We start from the raw sequence: 14528 nt of genomic DNA on the forward strand, positions 1-14528 counted from the left end.
TAAAAATTTTGGGGGCGGTGCATGGTTTGGAAATGCGTGTGGGTGTGGTCCGCATAAATTATGCTAATGAGGCTGTTAAGTGGCGTTTCCCAGCGCGTAAAAAATGCAGACGGCCGTATGTAAATGAAGGGGAGGAGCTTAGTCGACATATGCAAATTGGGGGCGGGGCGTGGTTTGGAAATGCGTGTGGGCGTGGTGCGCATACATTATGCTCGCATACATTATGCTAATGAGGGCGTTAAGGTAGGTTTCCCAGCGCGTAAAAAAAGCAGACGACCGTATGTAAATGAAGGGGAGGAGCTTAGTCGACATATGCAAATTGGGGGCGGGGCATGGTTTGGAAATGCGTGTGGGCGTGGTGCGCATACATTATGCTCGCATACATTATGCTAATGAGGGCGTTAAGGTAGGTTTCCCAGTGCGTAAAAAAAGCAGACGACCGTATGTAAATGAAGGGGAGGAGCTTAGTCGACTTAAAAATTTTGGGGGCGGTGCATGGTTTGGAAATGCGTGTGGGTGTGGTCCGCATAAATTATGCTAATGAGGCTGTTAAGTGGCGTTTCCCAGCGCGTAAAAAATGCAGACGGCCGTATGTAAATGAAGGGGAGGAGCTTAGTCGACATATGCAAATTGGGGGCGGGGCGTGGTTTGGAAATGCGTCTGGGCGTGGTGCGCATACATTATGCTCGCATACATTATGCTAATGAGGGCGTTAAGGTAGGTTTCCCAGCGCGTAAAAAAAGCAGACGACCGTATGTAAATGAAGGGGAGGAGCTTAGTCGACATATGCAAATTGGGGGCGGGGCATGGTTTGGAAATGCGTGTGGGCGTGGTGCGCATACATTATGCTCGCATACATTATGCTAATGAGGGCGTTAAGGTAGGTTTCCCAGCGCGTAAAAAAAGCAGACGACCGTATGTAAATGAAGGAGAGGAGCTTAGTCGACTTAAAAATGTTGGGGGCGGTGCATGGTTTGGAAATGCGTGTGGGTGTGGTCTGCATAAATTATGCTAATGAGGCTGTTAAGTGGCGTTTCCCAGCGCGTAAAAAATGCAGGCGGCCGTATGTAAATGAAGGGGAGGAGCTTAGTCGACATATGCAAATTGGGGGCGGGGCGTGGTTTGGAAATGCGTGTGGGCGTGGTGCGCATACATTATGCTTGCATACATTATGCTAATGAGGGCGTTAAGGTAGGTTTCCCAGCACGTAAAAAAAGCAGACGACCGTATGTAAATGAAGGGGAGGAGCTTAGTCGACTTAAAAAAATTGGGGGCGGTGCATGGTTTGGAAATGTATGCGAGCGAGGGCGGTGCATCTCGTTCTCAGTGCCGCGCCGTGAGCTTGTAGGTGTGCTATTTTTTTTAAACCGTGAACATTTGTTATGGCAACATTTTATAACGTATGGCTTGCTTTTGGACATTCAGAAATACAGATCTACAAGCATAGCACGTCAGTTTGTGTCAGAGTGGGGTTTGGGACCCCCCTCCAGTCACACTTGACCCCCCTGAACCCAAATAGACCCACCCAAACATGCCGTGAACCCAAATACTGGACACAAAAGTCCAAAATAAATTCCAAAAATAGTTCACGACTTGACTTTTCATGTCAAGGACCCTCAACATTGAAAGCTCTTGACCGTGGACCCCCCAACCCACTTTTACTTGTACTCCACTACAATTATTTGAAAACTTTAGTTGCTAGTTACTTTGCAGACATTATATATTATTAAACTGTTCTATACTGTACCTCGGCTATTTGAAAATAATTCATTGGACGATGAATAGCACATAGACAACTCCAATCACATAGAAACATAGGTTTTAAAAAAAACCTTAGAAGGATTTGAAATATTCAAAGACTTGCACAAATTTCACTATTTTTCAAAAATGGCAGATCTATCTGCTATTATATCTGCTATTTTTCAATAGTTAAAGTACCCAGGGCCCGGAAAGCTTGGCATCTCACGCTGGGTATGACGACTTTGACAGTAGTAGGCCTCTCAGTGCTAGCCTGACACCGATGACCCAGTCCCAGTCCACGTTGTGCCTGCAGACTCCCAGCGGGAGCCTGTTGTCCAGTTCCCCTACGTCCACCCACAGTCTCTTGGCTCCGCATCCCGGTTCTTACCCCAATCTCGTCCTTCCATCCAACACCAACTTCCACTCTGCTCAAGTCACTCAAGGCGACGTCCCGGTTTCGTTGTCCGGCGACACCCAAAGCCGTAACCTCCCGCAGGACTCCTCCAGCCTCCCACTGGACGACCCTGTGCTTTCCATCCACCCTGTACCTGCCTCTCCACCGTCCCTCCCCAGGCGGACGTCCATCTCCTCCCTGGACTCAGGACCAGCTGGACCGGACACTCTGGACGCGCACATCCCCCTGGGAGACACGGCCGCTGTGGGACACACCAGCCTGGAGTGCCTGCTGGGGAATGGAGGCTCCACGGAGAGCAGGGACAGCGAGAGTGCGTCGTCTCGGAGGTCCAGCATCGGCGTCCAGACTCAGAGCACAGAGCAGTCATGGTGTCTGGACTTCACAGACTAGACGCAAGGCCAGGCTGTCACAAGGGGGGGAAAAGTGGGACTGAGTTACTAGGGCCCAAGGTGGAGGGGCCTTAAATATTTTATACTTTAGCTGTTGAAAAACAGCAGGTATACAAGCTCACAGCGCAGCACTGAGTGCCGCGCTGCGAGCTTGTAGATCTGCTATTTTTGAAAAGTCGTGAAAATGTGTGAAAATCTTTGAATATATGTATTTTTTAAGCGAACATTTGTAATTCAAATTTTGCTTCAGGGGTGTCCCGGGAACTAAATATTTTGAGATGGGGATCCGTGGCCAAATACATACATCATTTTGGGGGTCCTTCACATTAAAAAGTTTGAGCACCAATCACATAGAAACATAGGTTTTTAAAAAAAACCTTAGAAGGATTTGAAATATTCAAAGACTTGCACAAATGTCACAATTTTTCAAAAATAACAGATCTACAAGCTTGCAGCGCTGCGCTGTGAGCTTGTATATCTGCTATTTTTCAATAGTTAAAGTACCCAGGGCCCAGAATTTGGTGCGACACCCCTGCGCAAGGCCACGCACCGGAACTTGCCCATACACCGAAAACACACCCATATACATCGCATGACACCCATGCACTGGGCCCATGCACCACACATCTCAACACTGGTGGCGTATCAGAAACAGAGCAGTGCGCGTCAAGGAGCTATGTTACTGACGTTCAACTTCTTAACAGTATTTTAAGTGTCTGCTGGAGGTTGTCAACGTGCGCTGTGTTCTGTCCAGTTCCTGGGCCATCAACGCTTGTCAAACTCCATACAATTTTCAGCACTTCTATGCAAAAGCATGTCAGGTCTGCATTTACCTTATGGCTTTGTGGAGTGTGTCTCCTGGACTCCTATTATTTAATCTAAGGGGCATTTGAACAAGTGCTGACTTAACATATTTTCAAATTTTAAGATTAGGCATAATTTAGAGCAGCTTTTTGGAAATAACTTAAAATGGTGTGGCAGTGGGTTGTCAATCCATAATGGTTCTATTCTAACACGGTCATGTGTGTGTTTCTTTAATGGGGTGATCCAGACCAAGCCATGAAAACAGTACTACTTATAGTTGGCTGAAATTACTAATGCTATCAAACATTAAAAATAGGATTTATTTATTTTATGTTTGCTGAAGAATGATGTGAATGCAGAATGTTTATACTGCACATGTAAGTATGGATATTTGACTCAATATGCTGTTACAAAAATGTATCTATTTATTTATTGGTTTATTTATTTATTTATCTATCTATTTATTTATGAACAGTTTATCAAAAATGACCAGAGGCATTACTGTTACTAGTGATGTACAGCCTAGTTGATACCACCAATAACCTATACTAACCATAGATAAAAAATGTCCATGGCTATACCATGGTATGGTATTATGCACAATGTCTTTTTCTGAAACTTTCCAATATTAGCCTTTACTTAAGTTGTCAAGCTCCGAGCTCACACAGGAATCCGTCCCAAATCCCTGGAACGGTGGTTTCAAGTATGTACGTCTCCGACCTCCTCGTTGAGGAATTTGCATTCGATATTATTACCTGTAACCTCCTTGCATGGTAAAGTTGTTAATTCTTTTTTCCTAAGGAAAAGGTATATCCAAGTCAATGTGTAAGCATTCTAAATGACTGACTGTAGATTGTGTAGATAAATACCGTACATGCATGACGGCTCGAGGCAGCGTGAGAATCATTGGCTGTTTTTTTAAGGTACTATGTAGCAAAGCAAATTAACCTCCATAAGGAATACTGTGTGTTTTGCCTCGCTCACAACACACAGTACTTTAGTTTGGGTTTACATGGCACATTCTTCACAGTTTGGCACTTTTATTTTGTTCATAGAGATTGTTTTTGTTCATAGAGATTGTTTTTAACAGTTGGGTCGTTTTATTTTGTTGGTTCATAGTGATGATAGAGCTTCATGACATGAAAGTCTTACTATCAGAGAAACTTCTCTCAAAATCATAGTCATAGTATCCAATATCTAATTTAATTGAACATTATACTGTTTTGCTCCTTTTTGAAAATCAGGACTAAAATAAATATTATTCCTCTAAGTACACTGCAGTATAATTGTCAATTAGGGTTGGTATGAATTATTTTCTTGTGAATGCTTTCAAGGTCAATATGCAATGTGCATGTGGCATGAAAGACAGAGAATATTGTTTCTCAAAGGTTAAGCAAGGACCCTCTGATAATATATCATATCATTCAGTACTGACTCAAAACATGAATGCCTCCTGAAGAAAGGGGAAAAAAGAAAAAAAAAACAAGCATTCCATCTCAATCTTCACTTGGTGTTCTGAGATGGATTCTCCCTGACAGACGAAATAAAGTGTGCTGAGATTTCTCTGTTTCCTTTATTCCGGAGGTCTCAAGAGGAGAGGCGATTCATCACTCATTCCATCTGTTGCAGATACTGTATGACTGAATCATCGTCACCTTAGGCTCGAGCCAGGCTGTTTACCCACGTATCAAACAGTGACACACACCAGGGAATGGGCATGTCACAATCATTAATCACGTAAGCCCTTGTGTCCGTGTCCCAATTCCCCCATTCCGGGCATGCCATAATAGGGAAAAATGCAGTGAAAATAGATATACATACAGTATACTGAATATAGCAGATAGTATTTTTCTTCCTCTTTTACCCAGTCAGAAGAACACCCATTTTGGGTCCTGGACATCTGGTTGAGAACCACAGTTTTTGCATAAATATTATTATGGACAACAGTTTTGCGGGGATGTTTCACTTTGGGAAATTCATTTCAAAATGAATGATCTCATCATTACTCAGAACAGGCATAGGTAAAAAGTAAAGGTGTACTTTTCATTGACCTACTGTACTGTTTCATTGTGTCAGGTTGTTTCATGTGTATTTTGTAGAAGCTCAAGTAATGATCACAACTTCACATTATTATTTCTATTGTGTTCACTTCAGTTGTTATAAGGTTTTTATAGCTATTAGGACATCGTCACATTCTCAATCGAGCTCCTGGCAATTTTTCGTCACTTGGGATTCTCACAAAGACTGCTTTTCATAGCCATAGAAAGGGCAGCCTTTCTCAGAACTACACCAGGAACGAATGTAGTCTTCAAATGTACTTTTTATGTTACAGCTACTTGACTATTACATAATCTCAAATGTGGGCTGTCAGACCTTTGGTGGGTGAATCATTTTTGCATGTATCTGCTCTGGGACTCTTTCCTTTTTTACTGATAGTTTTATTTTTTTTCACTGAAATGTCAGCTACTGTTATCAGGGTAATGTTTAGCACAGAATTGGTTTCTAATCAATACCCAGTCAAACACACTACCTTTCTGGGGTAATAAAGAAGGTAAGAAAGAGGAAACCTTTGCTGTACAAGTTGTCGAAACAATCTAGAAACAATCAACTTCAAGTTCAAGCAGCACAACAGTACAAGCTTTGCATGTCCCAGGCAGACCCCATGTGAGCGCACCCGGCTGCTGCTGCTGTTGCTGCTGCTCTTTATGGAATTTCCCAGGTTTCACAATGTTGGACTTCTCAAAAGTTCAACAGCAATCTGGGAAAGTACTGCAGCCTACTGTAGTATAAAAGTATAAAATGACACACTGCTGGGTTGTGGTAAGTACAATACCATTTATCTCTGCGATTGAAGTTGAACTGCAGCTCTTAGAGCGGATCAAGATGAAGACAGCGGTTCTGATCTTTTTGGTTATAGCCTTCAGTGTTGGTGAGTTCATAGTATTTACATCAGTAATTACAACTTATTTGTTTATACTTTGAAAGCAGCATACTGGAACAAAGAGGTGGTCAACTGATTGTCCCTTGTTCCAGTGTGCTGCAACTAGGGAAATGTTTATCTTTTCTTATGTTTACATCTTTTAAGATTGGAAATTTGCTTTATTATTAATCTAACACAAGCCAATAATTCAATCATAATGAAAATTGATAAATTGGCGTGCATGCACAATGTCACACTTGAATTCTCGTACAGTACTTATAAACACACACCACATTACATAATGAAAATTGTAGATCTGCTATTTTTACTTCCTAATATGTTTTGTGGTCCCTAGAGTCCCTTCCTATAGGGCAGGCTTGGGTTAAAGTGGTCAAGTACTGTGTAGTATACTAAAAAATGTACCATCTACCACTGCTTTAGGAGGAGAGAGCTTGACGTGCAACCACTGCATTGGTCGAGGCTGTGTCAACAAGGCGGAGACCTGTAAGAATGTATATGATGTCTGTGCCAACGTGTTCTACCTGCCCCCCATCAGTAAGTACTTCTTCCATCACATGTTTATTTTACTGTAAGTAAAAGTTTCAATATCACAATGTACCCATGCACCCAGGACGGAGATGCGAGACTGGGACAGCCTTTTGTGCCGGCTGCTCTCAAGTTATACAATGAGACAAACGACGGTCGCTTGACAAGGACTACCTACCTAACCTAGGACAACTGTAACCTAATGACTGATTTTCCCCCTTGGGATAATAAAGGTATCCATCTATCTATCGATCTATCGATCGATCGATCGATCGTAGGAATACTCTGTTACAAATGTTGAGCAAACAAACAAAAGTATTGGCATCAAAATATACATGAAGTACAGCAAGTGAAAGTACACTGCTCAAAAAAATAAAGGGAACACCCAAAAAACCCAACATAGACCTGCCAGTCTATGTGTTCTCTGGCAAATGTCAATCGGGCTGCACGGTGTTGGGCTGTGAGCACAGGCCCACTTGTGGACGTCGGGCCCTCATACCACCATCATGGAGTCTGTTTCTCACAGTTTGAGCAGAAACATTCATATTAGTGGCCTGCTGAAGGTCGTTTTGTAGGGCTCTGGCAGTGCTCCTCCTGTTCCTCCTTGCACAAAGGACCAGATAGCGGTCCTGCAGCTGGGTTGTTGTCCTCCTACGGCCCCCTCCACGTCTCCTGGTGTACTGGCCTGTCTCCTGGTATCGCCTCCATGCTCTGGACACTGTGCTGGGAGACACAGCAAACCTTCTTGCCACAGCGCATTGATGTGCCATCCTGGATGAGCAGCACTACCTGAGCAACTTCTATGGGTTGCAGATACCGCCTCATGCTACCTCTAGTGGTCAGGGCACTGGCAAAATCCAAAACTAACCAAAAATCTGCCAGAAAGGATGAGGACAGGCAAATGGTCTGTGGCCACCACCTGCAAAACCATTTCTTTTTTAGGGTTTATCTTGCAAATTGCCTCATTTTCACCTGTTGTCTTTTCCATTTGCACAACAGCAGATGAAACTGATTCATAATCAGTGTTGCTTCCTAACTGGCCAGGTTGATATCCCAAAAGTGTGATTGACTTGGAGTTACATTGCAATGATTATGCGTTCCCTTTATTTTTTTGAGCAGTGTGCTTGTTATTATGCAGAATGTCCTATTTCGCAAGTTTTCAAAATGTATACAAATCTTTAGAAAATAGCAGATATGCAATGACGCGTCGTGATGCAGCACGTTATGAACCTGAAAATCGGCTATTTTCAAATAGCCTAAGTATTTATATGGCTGAAGATGGTTAATGTACATTATGTTGTAACAATAATCAAAATTGTCTTGTCTTTTGTAACTGTTTTCAAATAATTGTGGTGGATGAAAGGATTTGCCTCTGAGATTGTACTCTGAGAGTACTGAACATTGGAAATGGTACAAAATACCTTAATATTTTACTTAAATACAGTACTTCAGTAAACAATATACATAGTTATTTTCCACCACTGTAGCCATATGTGATGTCAACGTGTCCTTGAGCAAGACGTTGAACCAGGTGTCTGTCAGCTAAATGCAAATGCACTTTTCCCATGGTGTCCAGTCAGGGGTCAGACTCATCAATATGTCCATACACGGTGGCAAAGACTTGTCCAATGCAAATGTTAGATTTCGTTTTTTTCTTCTTTTTTACAGAACATTAAAATTGTTCTTAGATGATCTAAAGACCAAATTCAGTCTCCAGGGTTTCTTCAAAATATGTAGCCTATGGCGCTGATTTACAATGACACTATGGTACATTAGGAGTCCACTAATCTCTCAAGACAGAGAGGGTGCGGTTTTTCATTTGACAATGGGTTCCCAGATTGGGACACTATACAGACTTTTTACTCTGAGAGTGTACCAATAGAACAAAATGGACCGGGTCCATTTGGTTTCATTGGTACACTCTCAGAGTTACAAACCATAAATATGTCCACAAGCGAACATGGTGATGACCCCTATGTCCAGGATGAATCATTCCCAGCCAGAGCTTTAGGCTCTGGCTAGTTTAGATGAAATTAAGAAATGACGATTTTTGAATAGTAGCCTATACATAAATGGCGTGGACTGGAGCGTCTGCCTTGGCAGTATTAGAGATTCACTCCAGTGTCACAGACACACAGACATGAGAGTCAAAGCATAATGTCTGTCCCTGGCCTTCAGCCAGGCAGAAGTCATAAATAATAAATAGGCCTATACCCATATATTAAAGATCTACAAGTAAAATGAATGCAATTGGAAAACAACTCTGTCCCTTACAAGCTTTAATGTGTTGTGTGTTTGTGTTCAACCTGTCCATATAGAGCCAGATTACTTCCGTCGCTGTATGAAAGAAGCAGACTGTAGGATTCTGCAGTCTCAACCGCAGCTGATGACCGTTACCTGCTGCCAGACTGATCTCTGCAACTGAAGACTTGGACACTAGCCGCCCGTCCCTGTAAAAAATGTGAAAATATACTCATCATATATAGGCCTATTTTTTTCTTTTTTTCATGGTCTCACTTGAAAATAGCAGATCTACAAGCTCACAACGTGTCAGATGATGATGTATGTGTTCCCGCCTATATTGATGGAATAGGAATGCCGGCAGGTTCAAAGTGATTTAAACGTAATCTCATCTGAAATTATGAAAAATGTGGCATGCTAAAATCATTCCCTGATCCTGGCCTGCCCTCTGGTGGTATAAATTAGACACAGCCTTGCATACTGACTGACAAACCCAAGAATGAGATCAAATACCATACCTGTATATAAGGGCAGGCTGCAAACTGAGTGGAATTTTGAGGTTTAACAAAAGGACTAATCCGTGATTTAAATGATAGGAACAAAATAAAGTACTGCATTTTGCTTACACAGTAAAATCCTCAGTGTAAATTGTATCCATTTAAATAATGTACTGTACTGTAACCTTATGCCTCCAAATTAATTAGACACAAGGAAAGGGGCCCAAATGGACAAAGTAATTTCATGACTTGTCACAATCACCTGACCTTTCTGCACCATTTCATTTCTGAATAGACATGACCAATTTAATATCATGTCACTTTACTTGTCCCATTATCTATGGGACTCATGCGGTGGGAATTTCACTACGGTTGAACACGCTATTCGGAAATGATATTCAGGGCTATTCACTGTGTCTCTCTTCCACTTTGATCTTTTTAATCAAAGACAACACAAGGGGCTGCATGTCCTCTCATGTATTTTGTTCCATTTCTACACCCTTTGAGGGAAATGAACACTATCCTCCCTCAGGATACACAGTATATAGTGTGTTACCACAGTGGTGTGGTTCTCAACTAGCTGTGCTTTTAGGGCAGAGAGGGTCTTCAATGTCTTTCAGGCAAAGGACCCCTATAGCTAGTGACAAAGCAGGGACCCCTATATTGTAAACAAATGTGTTGCATTAACCTTTTTCATAGATTTCATATATGGCCTCAGAGATTTGACAGCTCTATCATCTTCTCTCATCTTTCTTTCGTTACAAAATTATCTTTTCTAGTTAACTCAGTTTTGAACTTGACTTTTGTCTCTGTACAATGTGTCACAGAATAGGGATGCTAGGGTTCAATTGGTTAGAGGTCCCGGACCCACCTGTTGAAGAAGATAATGGGCATAACCACACTAATAAACTACAGCAGTACCATTACTGTTTTTCACTTCTGTTTGCCCTCACAGTTCCCATCATCATTTCTGAATTATGAAGCTTGCTGGTGTCACTTGAACCCCAGGCCTCATATCTTATATCTTTCCATGTGTCATGTTCCCACTCTAGTGGCCCCTGGCAGCTGCCACTTTCTCTAATAGGCTGGCGTAGGTGCTGAGGACGGGTGACAGAGAGGTGATAGAGGCACCAGTGTCTCTGATCACCAGCTTTCAACAGTCGATGGCCGAACCACTAAATGTAAGAAGACACATGCACTGGCTTCAACTGGTATTCAAATGTATTTATTTCAGTTATCCCCCATACCTTAAACGCTTTTTAGTTCCCATTCCTTCAATACAACGTACCAGACATTCTACTCAGGTTTACTTTACTGTTGATTTGGTTAGTAATGAAATTGGTACACATGCCTTTTCTTTCAAAGCTCCCTCAGATTGGAATAATTTACCGGTTAACATTAGATCTATTTCAACATTAGCAGTTTTTAAACGTGCAATGTCTTCTTACTTGGAGGTTGTGTGTTCCTGTTATCTGAACCTGCCATCATACTGTACATGCCATAACTCCATACTATTACTTATTTCTTCTACTTTTTTCTTCATTTTCTAATATTGTTTTCCTTTGGCGTTTTGAACATAACATTTTTCTCAATGTGTGATATGATATATATAGGATTTAATGCTGATTTAATGCTGTGATGTTTGTCAAGGTTCATAATGTTATTGTATGTGTGTTGTTTGTCTTCTGTCCATGTATTTTGTCTTGTCTACTCTGTATACATGTAACAATTGTAAGTTATGTATTTATGTTGGGGCCCCCCTCTAAAACGAGTTGGCACATCTTTAGCCTAATAAAGAAACTTGAATCAGATGGGATGGGAACAGAATAAGTTCAAAACTATGGCACCACCTGAATTTCTTGGATAGGGCTCACTTAAATTAATAATGGTATACTGTTAAATCCCTATTTGATTCATCTTGTTAAACACAAGTTAAAGGACACAAAAAACACATACTACACTTTGTGGTCACTAGATGGCAGTAAAGAGTCGCTAGTCTCTGCCAACAGAGCAGAGCTAGTTATTTTCTCCCATGCCAATTTCGCACTTTGTTCGCTCAAATGAGTGTTCTTTTCTGATCCCATGAGAGTTTTGTTGCATCTCAGATGCTTGCATTAAATATCTGAGTGAGCTGCAGAGACACCTTTATTCTTTTCTTAGATCAGTGTTTCTTTAAAGCCCCCCTCCTCACAAGGGGGGGGGGGGGAAAGTGGGACTGAGTTACTAGGGCCCAAGGTGGAGGGGCCCTAATTATTTTATACTTTAGCTTTGGGATTTCTGGCCAATTGGTGTGGCACTGGAGAGCAGTGACCACACGACTCCGATCAGCGCTCCAATTTCCAAAGTGGAAAATTACCTAGATGTTGAATCAAAAGGCTATATATATATACATCCCTTGACTCGTGTGGCTGCTTGCTCCTAGCATAAACAGGCAGGCAGGCTTGTCGGCAGTCCAACATGCAGGCTGTTTCTCCTCCTCCGTCAACAACAGACTGGTTGACTGCCTGGGTTGACTTCCTGATTTGGCTGTGATTGGTCAGTGGCTCGCACAGCGCCGCCTGTTGATGGGGACCTACTGACTGTTTTCATTTCACCAGCCTCTACCTGGCTCCAGTGGGTTGAGGGGGGCCGCGGCCGCTCCGCGGCCGCTGCCAGAGCACGCAGTCCGGCTTGGGTGCCCTCCGAGACCTCGGTGTCTGAGTCTGGAGCTCTGTGGGTGGCACAAGGGGTTTTTGTCACCTTCCAGGTCCAATTTCGTCCCCTCCATTCACTTCCAGAAGACCCCCCCAGTCCCCCCCAGTTAGGGACCCCCAAGCCAAACTTTTAGGGGTCTGAATTCTGAAAATCACGCACTAAACGCGAGCGATAATGTTTAAACCCCCCCCCCCGTCTAAAATCCCCAAATGGTTCGGTCCAGTGCCCTGAGTAAATAGCAACGCCCAGTGGTGCGTGTTCCCCACACTCCCAAGCCCCCACCTTTGCGCTTAGGTTCACCGGGAAATACGCGGTCGCAGCCTGTATAGCTTACAGTTGACTCTCAGTCAGAGTGAGTGATGACATCATAATGTGGTGACTTTGTTTTGGCTGTGTGGTGCACTCTGTGGTGTAGAAGAAGGACAGCATGATTTTTTCATTGGACAGCTGGAATGGACTAAAGCACTTAACTACTGACTGTGGACGTCGCATATTAATAAAAGTAATTGCTCTTTTGGAATTCCAAAGGTTTGGTTTTGCCTGTTTCTTGTTTCTGGATCTGGACAATGACATTTGACGCTATGTACATTTATTGGAATTAAATGGATACCGACCTCACAACCTGTCCCAAGTTGCTACAGAACTAGAACTGTACATTTCGGGAGGACCAAGTTGACCAACAAGCAACAATGGTAACTATTTACTTTTTCCCTAAGTTGTGACTTTCTGATGAAGTGTGTTTTCATGTAAGCTTTGGTTGTGTTGGTTATTGCAGTAGTGATAACTTGAAAAGTAAATAAATAATACATCATAAAACCGTTAAGGCCCGTATCTGAAGGAAAATGAGGGGGGAAAACCGCCCGAAAACCGATCTCTGCACGCAAAAAAAACTAAATCACTGGTACAAGCTCAACTAAAAGGAGATCCTAGAAAAGACTAAGTCAGGGGAAAAAAAGGGGGAGACAATTTAAAAAATAAAACAATAAAAACAGCCGATCTACAAGGCTGTGAGCTTGTGGATCAGCTGTTCTGGGTAAATGTGGGTTATTTCTCTTAAATGCAGTATTGATCCCTTTGTCGAGTGATTGATTGAAGACTTTATGACAAGTTTCATGACAGTACAGTTCACTGGTACAAGGTCAACTAAAAGGAGCTTTATTTATTTCATTAATTATTATTATATGAGGCCCCTGTCAAGACTGACCATTCATTCATTCATTCATTCATTCATTCATTCATTTATTTATTTCCCTCCCGACTATGTTTCCTTCCATCCATCCATCCATCTCTCCGCCCCCCCCCCCCCCGGGCGTCTGCCTATCAACTAAATAAATAAATAAATAAATAAATAAATAAATAAATAAATATAAACAAATAGCGTACAACCTTCTTTCTCTTTCTTTCTTTCTTTCTTTCTTTCTTTCTTTCTTTCTTTCTTTCTTTCTTTCTTTCTTTCTTTCTTTCTTTCCTTCCTTCCTTCCTTCCTTCCTTCCTTCCTTCCTTCCTTCCTTCCTTCCTTCCTTCCTTCCGTCCGTCCGTCCGTCCGTCCGTCCGTCCGTCCGTCTGTCCCCAGGCCCGGTTTTCGGGGCCTGGGGCCGGCCCTGGGGTACCAGGCTCGAGCGCGAGGCCCAAACGGCGGTTGAGCAGGCGCCTTTAGCGTTTGCGAGCTTGGGTATCCGCTATAGATGCGGTGGACATTCAATGAATGAATTGTCTGTGTTAATTATGTTAATGAGGGGCGTGGTCTGCGTTAATTATGTTAATGAGGGGCGTGGTCTGCGTTAATTATGTTAATGAGGTTGGGGGCGTGGTCTGCATCAATTATGTAAATGAGACTGCACAACATGCATTCGACACGCGCGTCTTGTTGCTAATTACACGCGAATGCAGGGGGCGGAGCAAATTATTCAAATTGGGGGGCGTGGTCTGCATTAATTATGTAAATGAGGTTGGGGGCGTGGTCTGCATTAATTATGTAAATGAGGCCGCATGACAAGCGTTCTCGTCACCGCGCTGACGTGGTAATTGCACGCAAATACAAGGGGTGGAGTCAAACTTAATGAGTGGGAGGAGTCTAACTTAATGAGTGGGCGTGGTTTCAACAAGAGGGAGGAGTCTGACTTAATGAGTGGGCCTAACGTAATGAGTTTTGTGGGCATCGAACGCATTAATTATGTAAATTAAGCCGACTTATGCAAATGGGGGGGGGGGGGGGGGCGGGGCATGGTTTGGAAATGCGTGGTGCGCATACATTATGCTAATGAGGCTGTTAAGTGGCGTTT

At 42.7% G+C, this 14528-nt stretch overlaps 2 protein-coding genes across 2 annotated transcripts in view; both read left to right on the forward strand.

The window, feature by feature from the left end:
* Positions 1-2545, forward strand: part of LOC308302920 (voltage-gated delayed rectifier potassium channel KCNH4-like) — a gene marked incomplete at its 3' end in the record, with an annotated part of 145479 nt that extends 142934 nt beyond the window's left edge. Inside the window, 1 exon segment of the mRNA XM_080747238.1 lies at positions 1990-2545. Within this exon segment, the coding sequence (XP_080603364.1) occupies positions 1990-2545 (556 nt within the window).
* Positions 1-12773, forward strand: part of LOC308303845 (uncharacterized protein) — a 34277-nt gene extending 21504 nt beyond the window's left edge. The window contains exons 7-9 of the mRNA XM_080748343.1: positions 4933-6277; positions 6710-6823; positions 9133-12773. The gene's annotated coding sequence lies outside the window, so the exon portion shown is untranslated. The remainder of the gene's footprint in view (positions 1-4932; positions 6278-6709; positions 6824-9132) is intronic.
* The last annotated feature ends 1755 nt before the right edge of the window (positions 12774-14528 follow it).

The sequence above is a fragment of the Nannobrachium achirus genome (genome assembly GCF_963921795.1).
Source record: "Nannobrachium achirus genome assembly, chromosome: 18".
In the NCBI taxonomy this organism is placed as follows: Eukaryota; Metazoa; Chordata; class Actinopteri; order Myctophiformes; family Myctophidae; genus Nannobrachium; species Nannobrachium achirus.